Source organism: Xiphophorus maculatus, chromosome 20 (assembly GCF_002775205.1).
Source record: "Xiphophorus maculatus strain JP 163 A chromosome 20, X_maculatus-5.0-male, whole genome shotgun sequence".
Classification (NCBI taxonomy): Eukaryota; Metazoa; Chordata; class Actinopteri; order Cyprinodontiformes; family Poeciliidae; genus Xiphophorus; species Xiphophorus maculatus.
The window spans coordinates 19,602,769-19,616,659 of record NC_036462.1 but is presented as its reverse complement, the minus strand read 5'-3'; the positions used below and the strand labels follow the sequence as shown (position 1 = coordinate 19,616,659).

Sequence of the window (13,891 nt, the reverse complement as noted above, 5' to 3'; positions counted from 1 at the left end):
TTTTGAATACAGCAAACCTGCAAATAAACCAGTTTTGGAAATTTGCCTTTTACGTTCCAAATAATATCTGCAAATTGATAAATCCATGAATCCTGAACTGCTGGAGGTGCAATGAAATCCTGTCTTAGAATGGCCAGAGTCAAAGTCCAGAAAAAAATCCAACTGATTTTGGGTGGCAAAACTTTCACATTCTTTTTATAGAGAATGAAAAATAAAGTCAGTCTTTTGATGTGCAAATCTTGGTGTTTATAGTGCTGATTCAAGGGGAATGAAAACACAATGCAAATAGTTCAGATTTTTGTTGCAAAAAAATAAAAAAAAATTGTATAATTTCTGCACTTCACTACCCAGTGTAAATCCATCGTATGTAAGCACAATAAATTCCATTAAAATCTGTGTTTCTGCTAAAATGTGGCAAAGTTGAAGAGGTATTAACGCTTACTGTTTGCACTATACCCTGGATCCTATACTGCAGCCATCTGCGGTACGATTCCCACCGATTTCTACTTCGACTTCGATCTTTGAGGGTAAGCTTGAGATGCAGCCTTTCATTTGACAAAGCGAGGGAGAGTGGTTGCATCTATCCGTCTCTCTCATCCAATGGCATTTCCCCCAAATAGCAGCTTTGGGGCAACAACATTGAGGCTGATAAATTATGGTTATGGTTAGAGGATGCCAAATGCAATAATTAGGCTATTTATTTTGCACAAGTTTGACTTTTGGAACTAAACGGGGAATTTTAAAAGGGGTTAACGGACGATAAACATGCCGTATCTGCTTCCTGTTAATTGCTCCCGTCAGTTTCAGGTCAACTTCCTGGAAATGTGACGTGAAGTTTTAGCGAATGAGCCTCATGTGGAGAGCAGGCATGGGCACAGCATGAGATCCCCACAGCATGATAACCTTGCCACAGCTTCCCCATGTCATGTTATTTATGACCTGCTTTTATTGAAAACAAAGCAATTATTCTTACTGCTGAAATAAAATTTTGAGAATTGCATTTTTATAAATGATAGTATTTTCCATTTTGGTACTCTGGAGAACATCTTTTCTACCATTCTGTCTGTCAACACCTGTCCTCGACACACTAAAGGTTTCTTTGTGGTATCTCAACAAAATGACTTAAAAACACAAAATCAGTATGACGGAAAATTTTTACTTGTTTCAAATCTGTACATTTGATGTGCCCTCATGTACGTCTCAGCCCAACATCTGAAGAATCCCTTGCCTTAGCATTTTCTGTGAACAAGATCTTTATCGGGTTTTAACTCAGCTTGCCCTATTCCTCATGAAATAGATGAAAAATGAGAGGAGGAAAAAGCAGCATACTAAATGATCCAATGAGTTAGTTTAAATATTCCAAAAAAAAAAAAAAAAAGAAGGAACAGGGTGATGACATAAGCATGTATCTCTGTCATCACTAGGAAAGCACAGAAAAAAAGCTCAGGAAATCCTCATTACTAAAAAAAGAAAAGCAACATGTTTGCTACTGTAAAATAAAAGACAATAAATAACTTTGGAGATATTACAAAGGCCTGCAAAAATAAAAAAAGTCTTTCTTAATCCTTTGCGAAAGGATTGAGAAATGTGTGTGTGTGTGTGCGTGTGTGTGTGTGTGTTGTGGTCTGTCCTGGGAACAGACAGGGCTGTTCATCCTCTATCCAAACGCCAGCCCACTCATTGTCAACCAGACCCTGCCAAGTCTGACCTCCCTCTTTAGTCGGGCACAGCTGAGAGGAGGTCACTCTGAAAACTGACCTTACAATAAAAAATACCCTAATAATAACAACAAGACTTTCCAGCAATCTCACAGCAATGCCCACATAGAACATGCTGTGAAACTGGCTTTCAAGGACAGAGCCGTAAAAAGCACCGTAATGTTGCTGCTCTAAACTTTCCCAAGCACTGACGCAGGAGCTTTCATGTTTGTGTTAAAGCATGTGTGACACTGGGCGAGAAAAAAAAAACCCATAAAACGACAAAAGCAAATTGTCTTTCTTGGGCTGCACTGCTTAATAAACTCTAGTTTTACAGAGGTGGGTCGGGCCAAAAGTGTCATTTTTCAAATATTAATAAGGCTTTTTTACCTGTTATTTTGTTATTGTTGGGCACTTTTCACGCAGTTACACAACCTGCAAATCAATTTTGCAAGCCCGTGTCAAGTGTTGTGACAGAGTGTACTCACCCAGCAGCAGCAGTTTCACTTCTCTCGCCGCCTTCTCTCCATCTTCTCGCAGGTTTTTGTCAATCATTTTGGACCTCTCGGCCGCGGCTTTATCTTCCTGACTCACAGTACAACCCATGGTTCCGAGTGCGCGCTTCAGGTCTGCTGTTTGGTAGGGGAAGTTTAACAAGTGAAACAGTCCGAAATCCTCCCTCTCCCCCGGGTTTAAAGCAAAAACAAGGGGCCGAAGTTGAGAAAGAGACGACTTCCCTTTTTGGTGTTCAGCGACAAACGTGACGGATTCTGTTCATCTGCGACTGTGAAACGACGCGAATTTGGGGATTTCTGGGCAAAATCTCAAAACACACGCTAGTTAATGTCTGAGTAAGTCAACATTTGTTCCCTATTAGTCCACAAATACGGCTTGAGTTAACTTTTCTGGGTGAACTTTCTGCTAGTCCTCACAGCGGATCATCAGAGCAGGTCAAAGACACGACAACGGCCCACGAAGTTCAGCATTGAAAAAAAAAAAAAAGAAAAAGTACTCCAGCTGTTCAAAACCGAACACACGCAGAAACCCCCGCTGCCAGTTAAGCTGCCGAAAACACCCTCTTTTCCCGTGGATTTTTTTTTTTTCTCTAATGTAAATATTCGTCCTAATCCGTAAAGCCTGCGCGCATTCTTTCCCCGCGTAGAGATTTATCACATTTGAAGCCACACCCGTCGCCGCCGTTAAGTTCCCCTCAGACCGACAGGAGAGCGAGTCACCTCCCCAGCCCAGCAGCTACACAGCGCTGATGGATCCGCACCAATTCGACGCCAGCGCAGTGTGCGGCGGGGTGAGGACAGGGCGGAGTCTGTCGAGCATTTTACACGTTGGAAAAGCATTAGAAAGCGAAATGAAATGCTCTGTTCTTTGAAATTAATGTCTAGTCTTTATTTATCTTGGTTACTTCAGGATTTTGCTTCCCCCCCCCCATTTAATGTCTTTGTTATAAACAATAGAAAGATCAACACAAACACAAAAATTGTAGCAAATGAAAATTATACAATAACTATGACATATTATGATTATTGTCATTCAGGGACAATCAAACACTGGGTAAGCAAAGGTAATTTTATTTATTTAGCACAAACAATACAAGAAATACAAATAAAATAATAAACCAACAATGGGGAAACCACTAATATATAAAATACTAAAGCCTGTATATCATTTTCTTTCCACTTTCTAGTCGTTTCTTAGATTACTACTTCTTACTTTTACTTTTGTTGAAGTAGTGCTACTTTTGCTTTAGTACAACTTTTGGCTGCTCTGCCCACCTCTATCTTTTGCATTGACTTTCATTCTCATTTTCAGATAGTACTTGGTGCATTTGCTCCCAGGTACCATGTTGAAGGGTTCAGTTCTTCAGCTTTATTTTCTGAAGTAGAACTTACTGATGGTCTCAAGCTTTCCACAATCACCCTTTCATACATGGTAGTATTTATGGTGGATTCTAGGAACTGGGTATGTCCTGGTTTATCAAAGCTTTCCCATGTTGTGATGCTTCCATTTCCATGATTCATAGTTGATATTTAACACGTCCTCCGCTCTGGTGTTCAAACAATTACATTTAGACTCATCTGTCTCTAGAGAACATTGTTCCAGCAATCATTGCCTTGGTCTTAATTCTTGTCGGCAAACTTCAGTCATGGCTTTCATGTTTTTTCTTGGAAAGCAACCCATGAAAGTTAATTGTGTGAAGTCACTTTCTGATTATGCACACATGCACTTTCACATCAACAGTGACAAGAGCCTGAATTAAAGATTTTAGTGATTTTATTTTTTTAGCATCTTGTAACTTGTTTTAATGTTGAACTTTCTTAGAGGGCACGTTGGGAGTTGTTATTAATGTTCTCACCTGTGTGCTATTTTGAGCTGATTTCAAATTCTTGAGACCTCTTAAAATCTCCTGCTACATCAGATTATTTTTTCTTCTACTTGAAACTGCAACATTTGCACATCACAGTGCAAATAGAATGTGCCATTAAATCAGGAGTCCAACGATTCCCAATACTGGTCCTCCTGGCACACTGTCCTTCATGTTTAACACATCTGATTCAGATGCTTGATGTTCAGCAAAAGCCTGTTAATCAGTCATCAATTGAAGTCAGCTGCAGAAGCAGGGAAACATGTCAAGCATGCAGGACAGAGTGCCTCGAGGACCAGAGTTGGGAAACGCCACAGTGTGTCTTTTCAGGCAAATGTCCTTCACACATGCAGAGGAATATGGTAAGTGGTAAAGGGCCTGTACTTGCATAGTGCTTTCACACGTAAGCTGCATTGTACCCACAGCTGCCCTGGGGTGGAGTGACAAAAACAAGGCTGCCATGCAATCAGTGCCAACATGACCTCTGACCAGGACTATAGGCAGGACCAACATGATGACTAAAACTGATGAAGCAGGGGTTCAACCTGGCAACCCAGCGGTTGGAGGACTAAATCTTACCTCCTGAAATATCATTGGACATGTTTGGACATGTACTTGCACATGTATCATTTGAGCTTTTCATGACACTATTCTAAAACTATAAACATAAATTTTCTTTTCAAGTCACACGTTCTTCCTCTGCCAACTTCCCAGCCTCTTTTCTCACTTCTGACTGGCTCGTCTGTCTCTCGTTGTAAAAAGAGCGAACCCTACTAAGAAAAACCCGCCTCCTCCCAGTGTTTTATGGGAAATGTAGTCAGTAAGGATGCAGAGCTTATTTCCCCCTTTAACAGCTGCAAAAGTTTGTTATCAAGTTTAGTCATGCCCAAAGTTAAGTGCAGAGCTTACCATGATACCATGATCAAACATAAAGGAAACTAGTTTTGACACGGTAATAGCTTAACTGATATTGATTTGCTTAATATTTTGCTGTACTTTTATAAAACTTAAATGATAAAATAGTCAATTAAATTCGCATCGTCTTTTCAAAGTTATGCCTTAATGATTCAAACGCTTTGTAAACGTTATCTGAGTTACAAATCAATGGCGCCGATTTTGAATCCAATTAAATTGGTCTGCTAAAATAATGAGGCGTTTCAATGAATGTCCAACTTGGAAATCAGAAAATACTGAACCCAAACTATGCAACTTGTCCTCAATCCGAATTCTCATAAAAAAATTAAAAAGAAACATCCTCGCCGAAAAAGGTTTTCTTCCCAGTTCTGTAGCGCCATCATGTGGTAGATCATGGTACAGTGTCTCAGACGCCAGACAAGTGGTAATGCCCAAGAGTCAGGTATTTAAATAAAAACTAGCATTTAATGATCACATCTGAGAAATGAAGATAAGGAAATCATGTTACCCCATTATCTTTATTGCAACATCATTTACAGTACAATAACTGCCAGCAACATATTAAAATATAGAGATACAAGAAAAATAGACATAGATTGAAGGACAATAAGGTTTAAAAGCACTTTGAAAATGATTACATTTACTTTTTTAATCGGACTAAATCTTTAATTGCTATTTACATTATATAAACTAGATATGAATATAGAATATAAAGGGTATACATTTATATACATTATTTATAAATGCTGGCTGATGTCATTATTTAATTAATGTTATGCTGTTCAATCAAATGCATATTAGGAAATCACACAATCAAGGAGGCCAAACAACACCGAGGTCTCCTCAGAGATCCTGTTGTATTCTCATTTATTGTTGCGTCATTTATTCATGTTTGTCTGTTTGTGCATGTTGTGAAGACATATCATTGTGCAACCTTATTATTATTATTAATTAATTAAATCAAATGGCCGACTTGTGCTTCAGCCAAATATCAGGTTCAAACAAGGAAAGGGAGAAATAAAAGCATAAATTAGCTGAACATCAAACACCAAGTTATGCTGCAATGGCTGATGCAGACGATTCCTCTGCACACAAACAAACACATAAAAGAAACATATATAAGGTAATAAAAATAAAAGGGGACTAAAAGAGATTTGTTGTGTAACAAAAGACAAACAGGACAATATTAATATATTCATACAGCACTTTTAGTAGTCTGGTGTAAGATATTTTTTTTATCATAGAAAACAATATTGAAGTGTATGCAAGCCCAACATCTCACTGAGGACTCCTAAGTTAGTAGGTTTGTGTCTGCCAAGAAGCAGCGAGGAAGACAGACGTGACCACCAATGATGATAAACCACTCACTATATAATTTTAAAAATCAAACGTGAGAAAAACAATCATTTTGCATTTCATTACTGACTCGGATTGATCCGAAATATCCACATAAAACATCCAACATGACATTTTGAACAACACTTCACCCATCGAAGGTAGACGAGGAACACTTACGTTATTATATACTTTTTGATCGGAGTATAGTGTAGATGGGAGTTAAAATGTCACAAATGTAGTATGGTTCACTTACAGTGGAATCATGGTTTCTCTTTTTAAATGACACTCAAAAACCTCCAACATTACATCCAATAAATTATTCATCATATTCAGGGAGCACATAACAGGAGTATATTCATTATCATGGAGGCTCTAAGGAATGTTAACTTTGATAGGGTTATTGCAGGTTATTCATATGTTACTAATCCACTACATTAGGCAGAACAATCAAAAATGTTGTTAAACAAAAGGAGCTTACCCTTAAGTCACATCTTCAGATATATTTATTTGCATTTTATCTCATTAACTGGTCTACATTGCTGTGCTTTTTGAAGTAATAGTGCTTTGCTAACCACCTGCTAAATAACAGACACACTTACAGCTGAGACAGACATGATCGGTCACTAGTGTCAGTAAGGCTTGTCCTAATATTTCCTATTTCCAGTTACCGATAGCAATCTCTTTGATTAGTGACCCTGTTGTTGGTGGGGTTTCTTTTGTGCAATACTCTGCAAAAACATATTCATACCCCTTAGGTTTTTTATTTTTCATTTTTGAGGTAACAATAACAAATATCAGTGAATTTCAGGGTGATTTTATGTGATAAATCAACACGAAATGGAAAATAATTGTGAAGTAGAAAGAAATACAAATTTAAACCCAAAAGGTTGATGTTCTTTTGTATTCCTGCTACTCTGATACCCCCAGAGTGATTCTTGTGCAACAAAAGAACACAGCAGGCAGGTCAAGGGGAAAGTTGTGGAGAAGTTTAAAGTAGCGTTAGGTTATGAAGCAACGTCCCAATCTTCTAACATTTCACAGAGCTCTGTTCAATCCATCATTTACACATGCAACACACATCAAGATGTGTTATTGTGCTGTTTATTTTTTTAATAAATTGGTTCATACCAGGACCAAGAGGTTATGGTAACTGGAGGGGTTCCAGAGATGCGCAGCTCAGGTAGGACAACTATTAGTCTTGTAATTTGGCCTTTATGGGGGAGTGAAAAGAAGGAAGAAATCCCATTAGAGGCTACAAAATACTGTATATTAAAGCTCACCTTCCAGCAGGACCACAACTCTACACACACAACCAGAGCTGTGATAGAGTGGTTTAGATCAAATTCAATTGCTAAAATGGTCCAACGTCCAGAGCTACACTGAATTGAGAATCTGAGGCAATTGCTGTTCATAGTTGTTTTCCATTCAGTTTGACAAATCTTAAGCTTTTTTTTTTTTTTTTAGAATAGCCAACAATCTCAGTATGTACATGTTTAAATCTAGCTGTGACATACCCCAAAACATTTTCAGCTGTAATTCATTTGATGAGATGCTACAAAGTATTGACTCCAAATTCATGAATAAGAATGCATGAAAAAGATGTTTAGTTGTCAAAATTATGAAAACCATGAATCCTCATACTTCCACTTCAAACTTAAGTGCTCTGTGTGTTGGTCTATCCCATGAAATCTTGAAAAAATATGTTATTTAACACTGCAACTTGAGAAAATGTTTAGAAGCCCAAGGGGCATGAATAATATTGCAAGGCGCTGTATGTTTTGGTTATCTCATATTACGACTAGCAAATACTTAAAAACAGTTCATCAAATCATCCAAGAGCCCAACCCCAGGTTTATCTGATAATACAACCTGATCATCAGCAGTCTTCTCTGCACTGTGGTTATCTTTTTGGGGCTAAGCAACCCAACAGACGAGGTCCTCAGTACCATTTCTACCTGTCCTCTTACAAAGTAATACTGAAAACAAGGAATACCTGCACAATTTAGGCATATATTGTGCTATGTTGGCAGAATTCAAAATGTGTCTCCTGGGTTATCCAGTACTAGCTAATCAGTCTTAGTTTTTTTTCCAGTAAAACAATACAATACACTTTTTAGACTATATCTGATAGGACATATGTAACTGTGCTTTACATTTTAGTTTAACACCCTGGTCAACAGGAAGAATTGAAAGAAAGCTGAAAACTTCAAGATATAAAATAAAGAGCAGCAGCAAGAGTTAGTTTAATGTTCAGGTGGCACACCTTGAGGAAAAGGCCGCATTTTTTAGCTTTGTCAGCTGAATCACTTGGCCACGTATTTATTCTTGGTAATAAGTGTGCTTGTAGTTCTCTCATGTAATAAGCAAAAGTAGTGCCCAAAATGTAGCAATAATTGTCTTTTGCACTTTTAAAGTGCAACTGCTGTGAAAAAAATATAATTATATAATTAATTCTAAGTACAGAAATTCTACAAAATATATATAAATCATTTTACATTAGCTGGTAAACAGGAGACAGATCAAAATATCTATGTAATTTGTAGTTTTCATATTAAAGATCCTTTCAGGACAGGAGCTAACTTTATCTTTGCTTTTCCACTTCGTCCTCACAAAACTCAGCCTCCCAGTGTCACAGTCAATCATCACACATCTGGCACTTCAGTAAATTAACTGTTAAAACTTCCCAAGCACTTCTACTGGCCTGGATCCACTGTTACTGTTTGGTAGGATGTACAGTACAATTTATCTCCACCAGAACCAGAGAGCTTAGAGAGGAGAGAGACGCTCCGCACCCCCAAACTCTCATCTCTGTAGCAGATATTCTCTTAGAAAAAAGGAAAAACATCAGTGATTGGACATCAAAATAGTAACATTACAACACAAAATCCAAATCCAAACAATATAAAAGCTGAAAAAAAATAATACAGTAGGTTTCTAATGACCAGTGCTCGCTTTACTGCTGCCTGATGTCCAGTCAATGATGATAAAGCTGAGACTCATTATCATAAATAGGAAACCGATCCCAGCGAAACAGGCGGCCTGAAAGAGAAACACAGAGTTCAAGGAAGAGACACACCAATGGGAGGATTAAGTGGCTGCATGATACCAAAAACGTAAACTTTTACAGGACATGATTGTTGATCTTACTGGGTTTTTGTTTTTTTTCTTATCAGATTTAGTTTGGTCCTAGAACAGCGGTGTCCAAAAATGTTTTAATTTTTCTACTATTAAAAATGCAAAAATATCTGATAGGATTTATACAGATAGTGTACGTCTGCATGTTGTATCGCTGGTGTTGCTGCAACAAATATTAAGTTGTGTTATTGTGCTGGTTTTTATTAAAATAAACTGGTTCTTTCTATGGTTGGGCTTTAGCACAGCTTTGCAATCTCACTCTCAGAACTGTGGTCTCTCCCAGATGCAGTAGCTCTGATTTCTGACTACATGCTTCTTCTGTAGGGTTTTTGAATAGCTGTACTCAAATTGAAGTTAGGATTTTTTTATTTTTTTATTTTTTAGCAAAAGACTATGCCAATGCAATAAACTTTTATTTTAAGGCTTTTTAAAAATATTTTGCATAGATTTAAATAAATGTAGAGGTCCTCCCATAGTTGAAGGACAGTGGATTTGAGCAATATTTCCAAGAGATTCTCACCAGGATTTTTGGAACTGAGCGCAGAGGCTCCTCTTCTTTGGGTACAATTCGGATGTAGAAGACAGCAGGGAAAATGAAGATGAGACAGGGGGCGGACGTGGCACCTGAAAGTACATAAAATACATTCAATTATTCATAAATCATGTCAGTGTGAAAAATTAAACCCTGCAGAAGATGCACCACTCTGAGGACAAATAGGGAATGCTCACAATATAAAAGTTTATTAAGTAAAACTATAGTTCTGAAAAGCAGGAATAAAAATCTGTTTTCAGAAAAATCATGGCTCTATGCACCTCTTGAGGCGATTTATGGCTGTTGTCTGTTCTCTGATCTAAAATTAGATCCAACTTTAATGTTTTTAAAGCAATGAAACATTGCAATACAATAAAGGCAAGAAAATGATTGGTGTAGTTCTTTCTTATTATTTTAATGCCATTTCTGCCCAGATTTTCCACAACAGTGACACACCAGATACAAGGAATAATTCTGCATTATACACTTCCATTTTATTATTTTATTCCAAAATTCTCCATAAATATGAAACATTTCATTCATAAAAAATATTAACTGTCTAGTAAAGACTTGAGGATTTCTCGATTCTAAAACATAAAAATAAATTAGTTTAATTAAACCATAAAAACAAAAATATATATTCTATATGGTAGATATTTTTGTTTTATTCATGTATATTTTGTGACTTGAGATAAATTTCATCAAGTAGGACCAAAACCAAAAATGACTGTTAGAATTTCTACGGCTGCTGACCTATAAAATGAAAAGTTTCTATGCAATGCCAAGAACTTCATGAATAACTTATGAACTATATATGTCTGGACTAAGGAATAGGGATGCAGAAATCTTTTATCAGAAGACACTGTAAAGGGCGTGGCAAATATCTCTCAAAACCTGCACACTCAAACAGGCTATGCAGATCTTTATTTTTTAATTTTTTCGTCTCAAAGATTTTAATGTTTCTTAGTTAAATTGTATAGGATACATATTACCTCAATGTTGAGAAGGAAGAGTATAACTTCTTTATTTTAGCCCAGTTTCCACCCACTTCTGTTGAACTAATAAAACAGCATTTATGCCCATTTGCTTTCACAATAATTAAATACCGTCAAGGCAAAAGAGTATGAATATGAGCCGCCAATATGTCTCTATTCATTATCTATCAAGCTATTCCAACTTAGGGTTTTTGATTCTAATCTGATGTATTCACATCTTTTTCTCAAGATCAATTTAATCTAACCTACCAATAATCCCAAAGATGCCCAAGATGTTTGGGGCAAAGATGACCAGCAGGTTGATGAACGTGAGCAAAGTGATGGCAATTGCAATGTGACGAGGCCAGTAGAAGGTTTTATTGGGGAACATCATCTGCTGGATTGCTCTCCTTACCTGATCATAACACAAAAGGATTTAATTGTTTATTAATTTAATAACTTCGACAATAATGAAATATTGTCAAGGCAAAAGACAATATTTTAATTAAAAAGGCAATCGGCTGACGAGCCTGTGTGTAAACATTGAGTGCTAAAATAATTGTACTTACAGGAAAGAGCACGATCGGTACTGTAAGTGTGACAGCAGTGAGAACAGCCACTCGCACACAAAGGATTAAAGTGTCATAAGGGTCGATGCGGCTGTATGTGTGAAGTAGCTCTGCTTCCACTTCATCTGCAAGTGACCAAAACAGGAAAACAGAGATTCAAAGTAAAATGTCAAAATTAGAGAAATTATGGGGTACTACTTTGTAAAATTAGACATCTATTTGAATTCTGGCTATTTACAGGACTTTTAGCAGCATAACTAAAACATAAAGCCAACTCAACAGAAATTCTTTAATAAACCAAAAATCACCCATTCTCCAATGCTATATCACTTCATAGATCTAAGCCCGCTAAAAAAAACTGGGATGTCCTCTAGAAAAGGGAGTCGGGCCTTGGGATGATTTATAGCGGCACTTTCTTGAGGGGTGTAAGAGAAAAGATATTCTAATTTCAGAGGTAAAAACACAGCTCTAAACCCCTGAAGATCTTAAAAGTCTCCGAAACGTATTAAAAGTAAATACTTTTATCCCTTTAATTAATTAGGTCATGAAAGTAAGAGACAATATGAAATCTGATACATTTTTATTCAAAACTGCTTCATAGAAAGTTAGATTTTAAGATACAAGAGGAAAGATGATTGAACTGTCTCCAAAACATGTCTCACCATAACTTCTTTAACAAAGTCTGATTTTATATTTTCGATGACTGAAATAAAGGTTAATATTATATTTCTGTTAAACCCCTAAAATCATAAAAATATATGGCCCTATAAATTTACAGCAGGTGTCCATCTCCATTAATATCCTTGAATTATCAATGATCAATAATGGGCTAAAAATGTTTTACAATCTGTGGGTCACAAATGACCTATAGTGTCACATTGAACTAAAGAAATTTCTTTAACAAATGTCAGATCAAATACCATTTTCTAGGTATTGAATTCCTTTTTAACATGAATGTTTATTTCTCTATTTCATATAGTATAATATACAATAGAAAAAAATAATAATTTGAAGCCTATTTTTCTTATCTTTAACAGTCAATAATCATGGAGGGACTTGTGTTTTGTTTTGTTTTTTTACTAGAAGCCACTAGAGGGCATGAATGTATCATAATAGTTACAGGTTTCAATTTACTACCATTTTATTTCAATAGATTTGTATTTAGTAATTTTGGTACATTAAATTAAGTTAAATTTATTAAATGAAAGCTGAATTTTAAAACGCTTGTGTTTTTTTAACATTGTGAAAGAATTGAACGCTTTAGTCAACCAAACCAGCAGTGAAACATGTTCTCTAAGACAGAAACGCAAATTGTCAAAAATGAGAGAATACGAGGGCTTACCGTAGAAAGTTAGGTATCCAAACAGAGCAGCCAGGAAGTACATGACGTACATGACTGCAATGGAAATATTGGACACATGCTGCATCTTTTTCTTAGTGGGACTGAAATCAGAAAGAAAAATCATCATGTGGTTACACCAATATTCAGTTTGATTATGTTTCTAAGCAATGCCTGTTAAACCAAATACAAAGGCTGCCTTCACATTTAACCCTAGAAAACATTAGCAGCTTTTTTCAACAAGGGATTGTACATTTCAGCTAACAACATGCTACACAACACAAAGCAGTGCAGAGACATTTCAAAATACAGTGAAAGCAGTGCATGTGACCAGAATATGGCAAGCCAAGCACAAAGCACAAACAGTAGCTTTCCTCTGTTTATTAATGTCTCATCCAAAACAAAGTAAGCAGGAGGTTTCCATCATAAGAACATACTTGCGCAGCTCTGTGTAGATAGGGAGGACCTCAGGGTGGCACACAAAGGCGAACGCCAGGATTGGAATGGTGTAGGCCGTCTGTAAATGAACCCCAACAGGTCACCATAGATACAGCAGCGCTATCCCCGCCGTCTTACCACCAACTTCTGGCTGCACTGCCCATTGCTCCCTCTGACACATCACAGAGAGCTAATTGTTTCTTGTGATTAACTTGGGCCTGGCAGCAGACCAGCTTTAGCCTATTTAAAAATGCCTTGGTGCCTTGTAAGCTGCTAACCAGCTGGGATTGGTCATAGTTGAGTGAGGAAAAAGTACGGGGATGCTGACAAAATGTTTATAGGGTTTTAGGAAAAATCTGGAGCAACGAGAGAACATTTGCTGCTGCTCTGAAAAGTAAAACTGCTCAATGAAATTATGCAATTACGTTCAGACTGATCAGACTATAATGAAGGGTCATCCAAGATTATGTGTCAAGAAAGGATTTTAAAAACCAAAAGGAACTTAGAAAAGTGTCCAATATTTTTCCATCTCAATTGTTGGTCCTGATATGTCCAAATTTTATGGTTTCTCTGT

At 36.9% G+C, this 13,891-nt stretch overlaps 2 protein-coding genes across 3 annotated transcripts in view; both read right to left on the bottom strand.

The window, feature by feature from the left end:
- The window catches only part of LOC102228806 (guanine nucleotide-binding protein G(i) subunit alpha-2-like), a 52,870-nt gene extending 49,951 nt beyond the window's left edge, over positions 1-2,919 (bottom strand). Inside the window, exon 1 of the mRNA XM_005799817.3 lies at positions 2,186-2,919. Within this exon, the coding sequence (XP_005799874.1) occupies positions 2,186-2,303 (118 nt within the window). The 5' untranslated portion in view covers positions 2,304-2,919. The remainder of the gene's footprint in view (positions 1-2,185) is intronic.
- A 2,572-nt stretch (positions 2,920-5,491) lies between these two features.
- LOC102228537 (sodium-coupled neutral amino acid transporter 3-like) overlaps positions 5,492-13,891 on the bottom strand; it is a 40,677-nt gene continuing 32,277 nt past the window's right edge. For both annotated transcript variants that reach the window (XM_005799816.2, XM_023325378.1), the window contains 6 exons: positions 13,317-13,396; positions 12,883-12,983; positions 11,541-11,665; positions 11,242-11,386; positions 9,986-10,089; positions 5,492-9,369 (listed from right to left, as the gene is read on the bottom strand). In XM_005799816.2, coding sequence (XP_005799873.1) covers positions 9,265-9,369; positions 9,986-10,089; positions 11,242-11,386; positions 11,541-11,665; positions 12,883-12,983; positions 13,317-13,396 — 660 coding nt within the window. In that variant the 3' untranslated portion in view covers positions 5,492-9,264. The remainder of the gene's footprint in view (positions 9,370-9,985; positions 10,090-11,241; positions 11,387-11,540; positions 11,666-12,882; positions 12,984-13,316; positions 13,397-13,891) is intronic.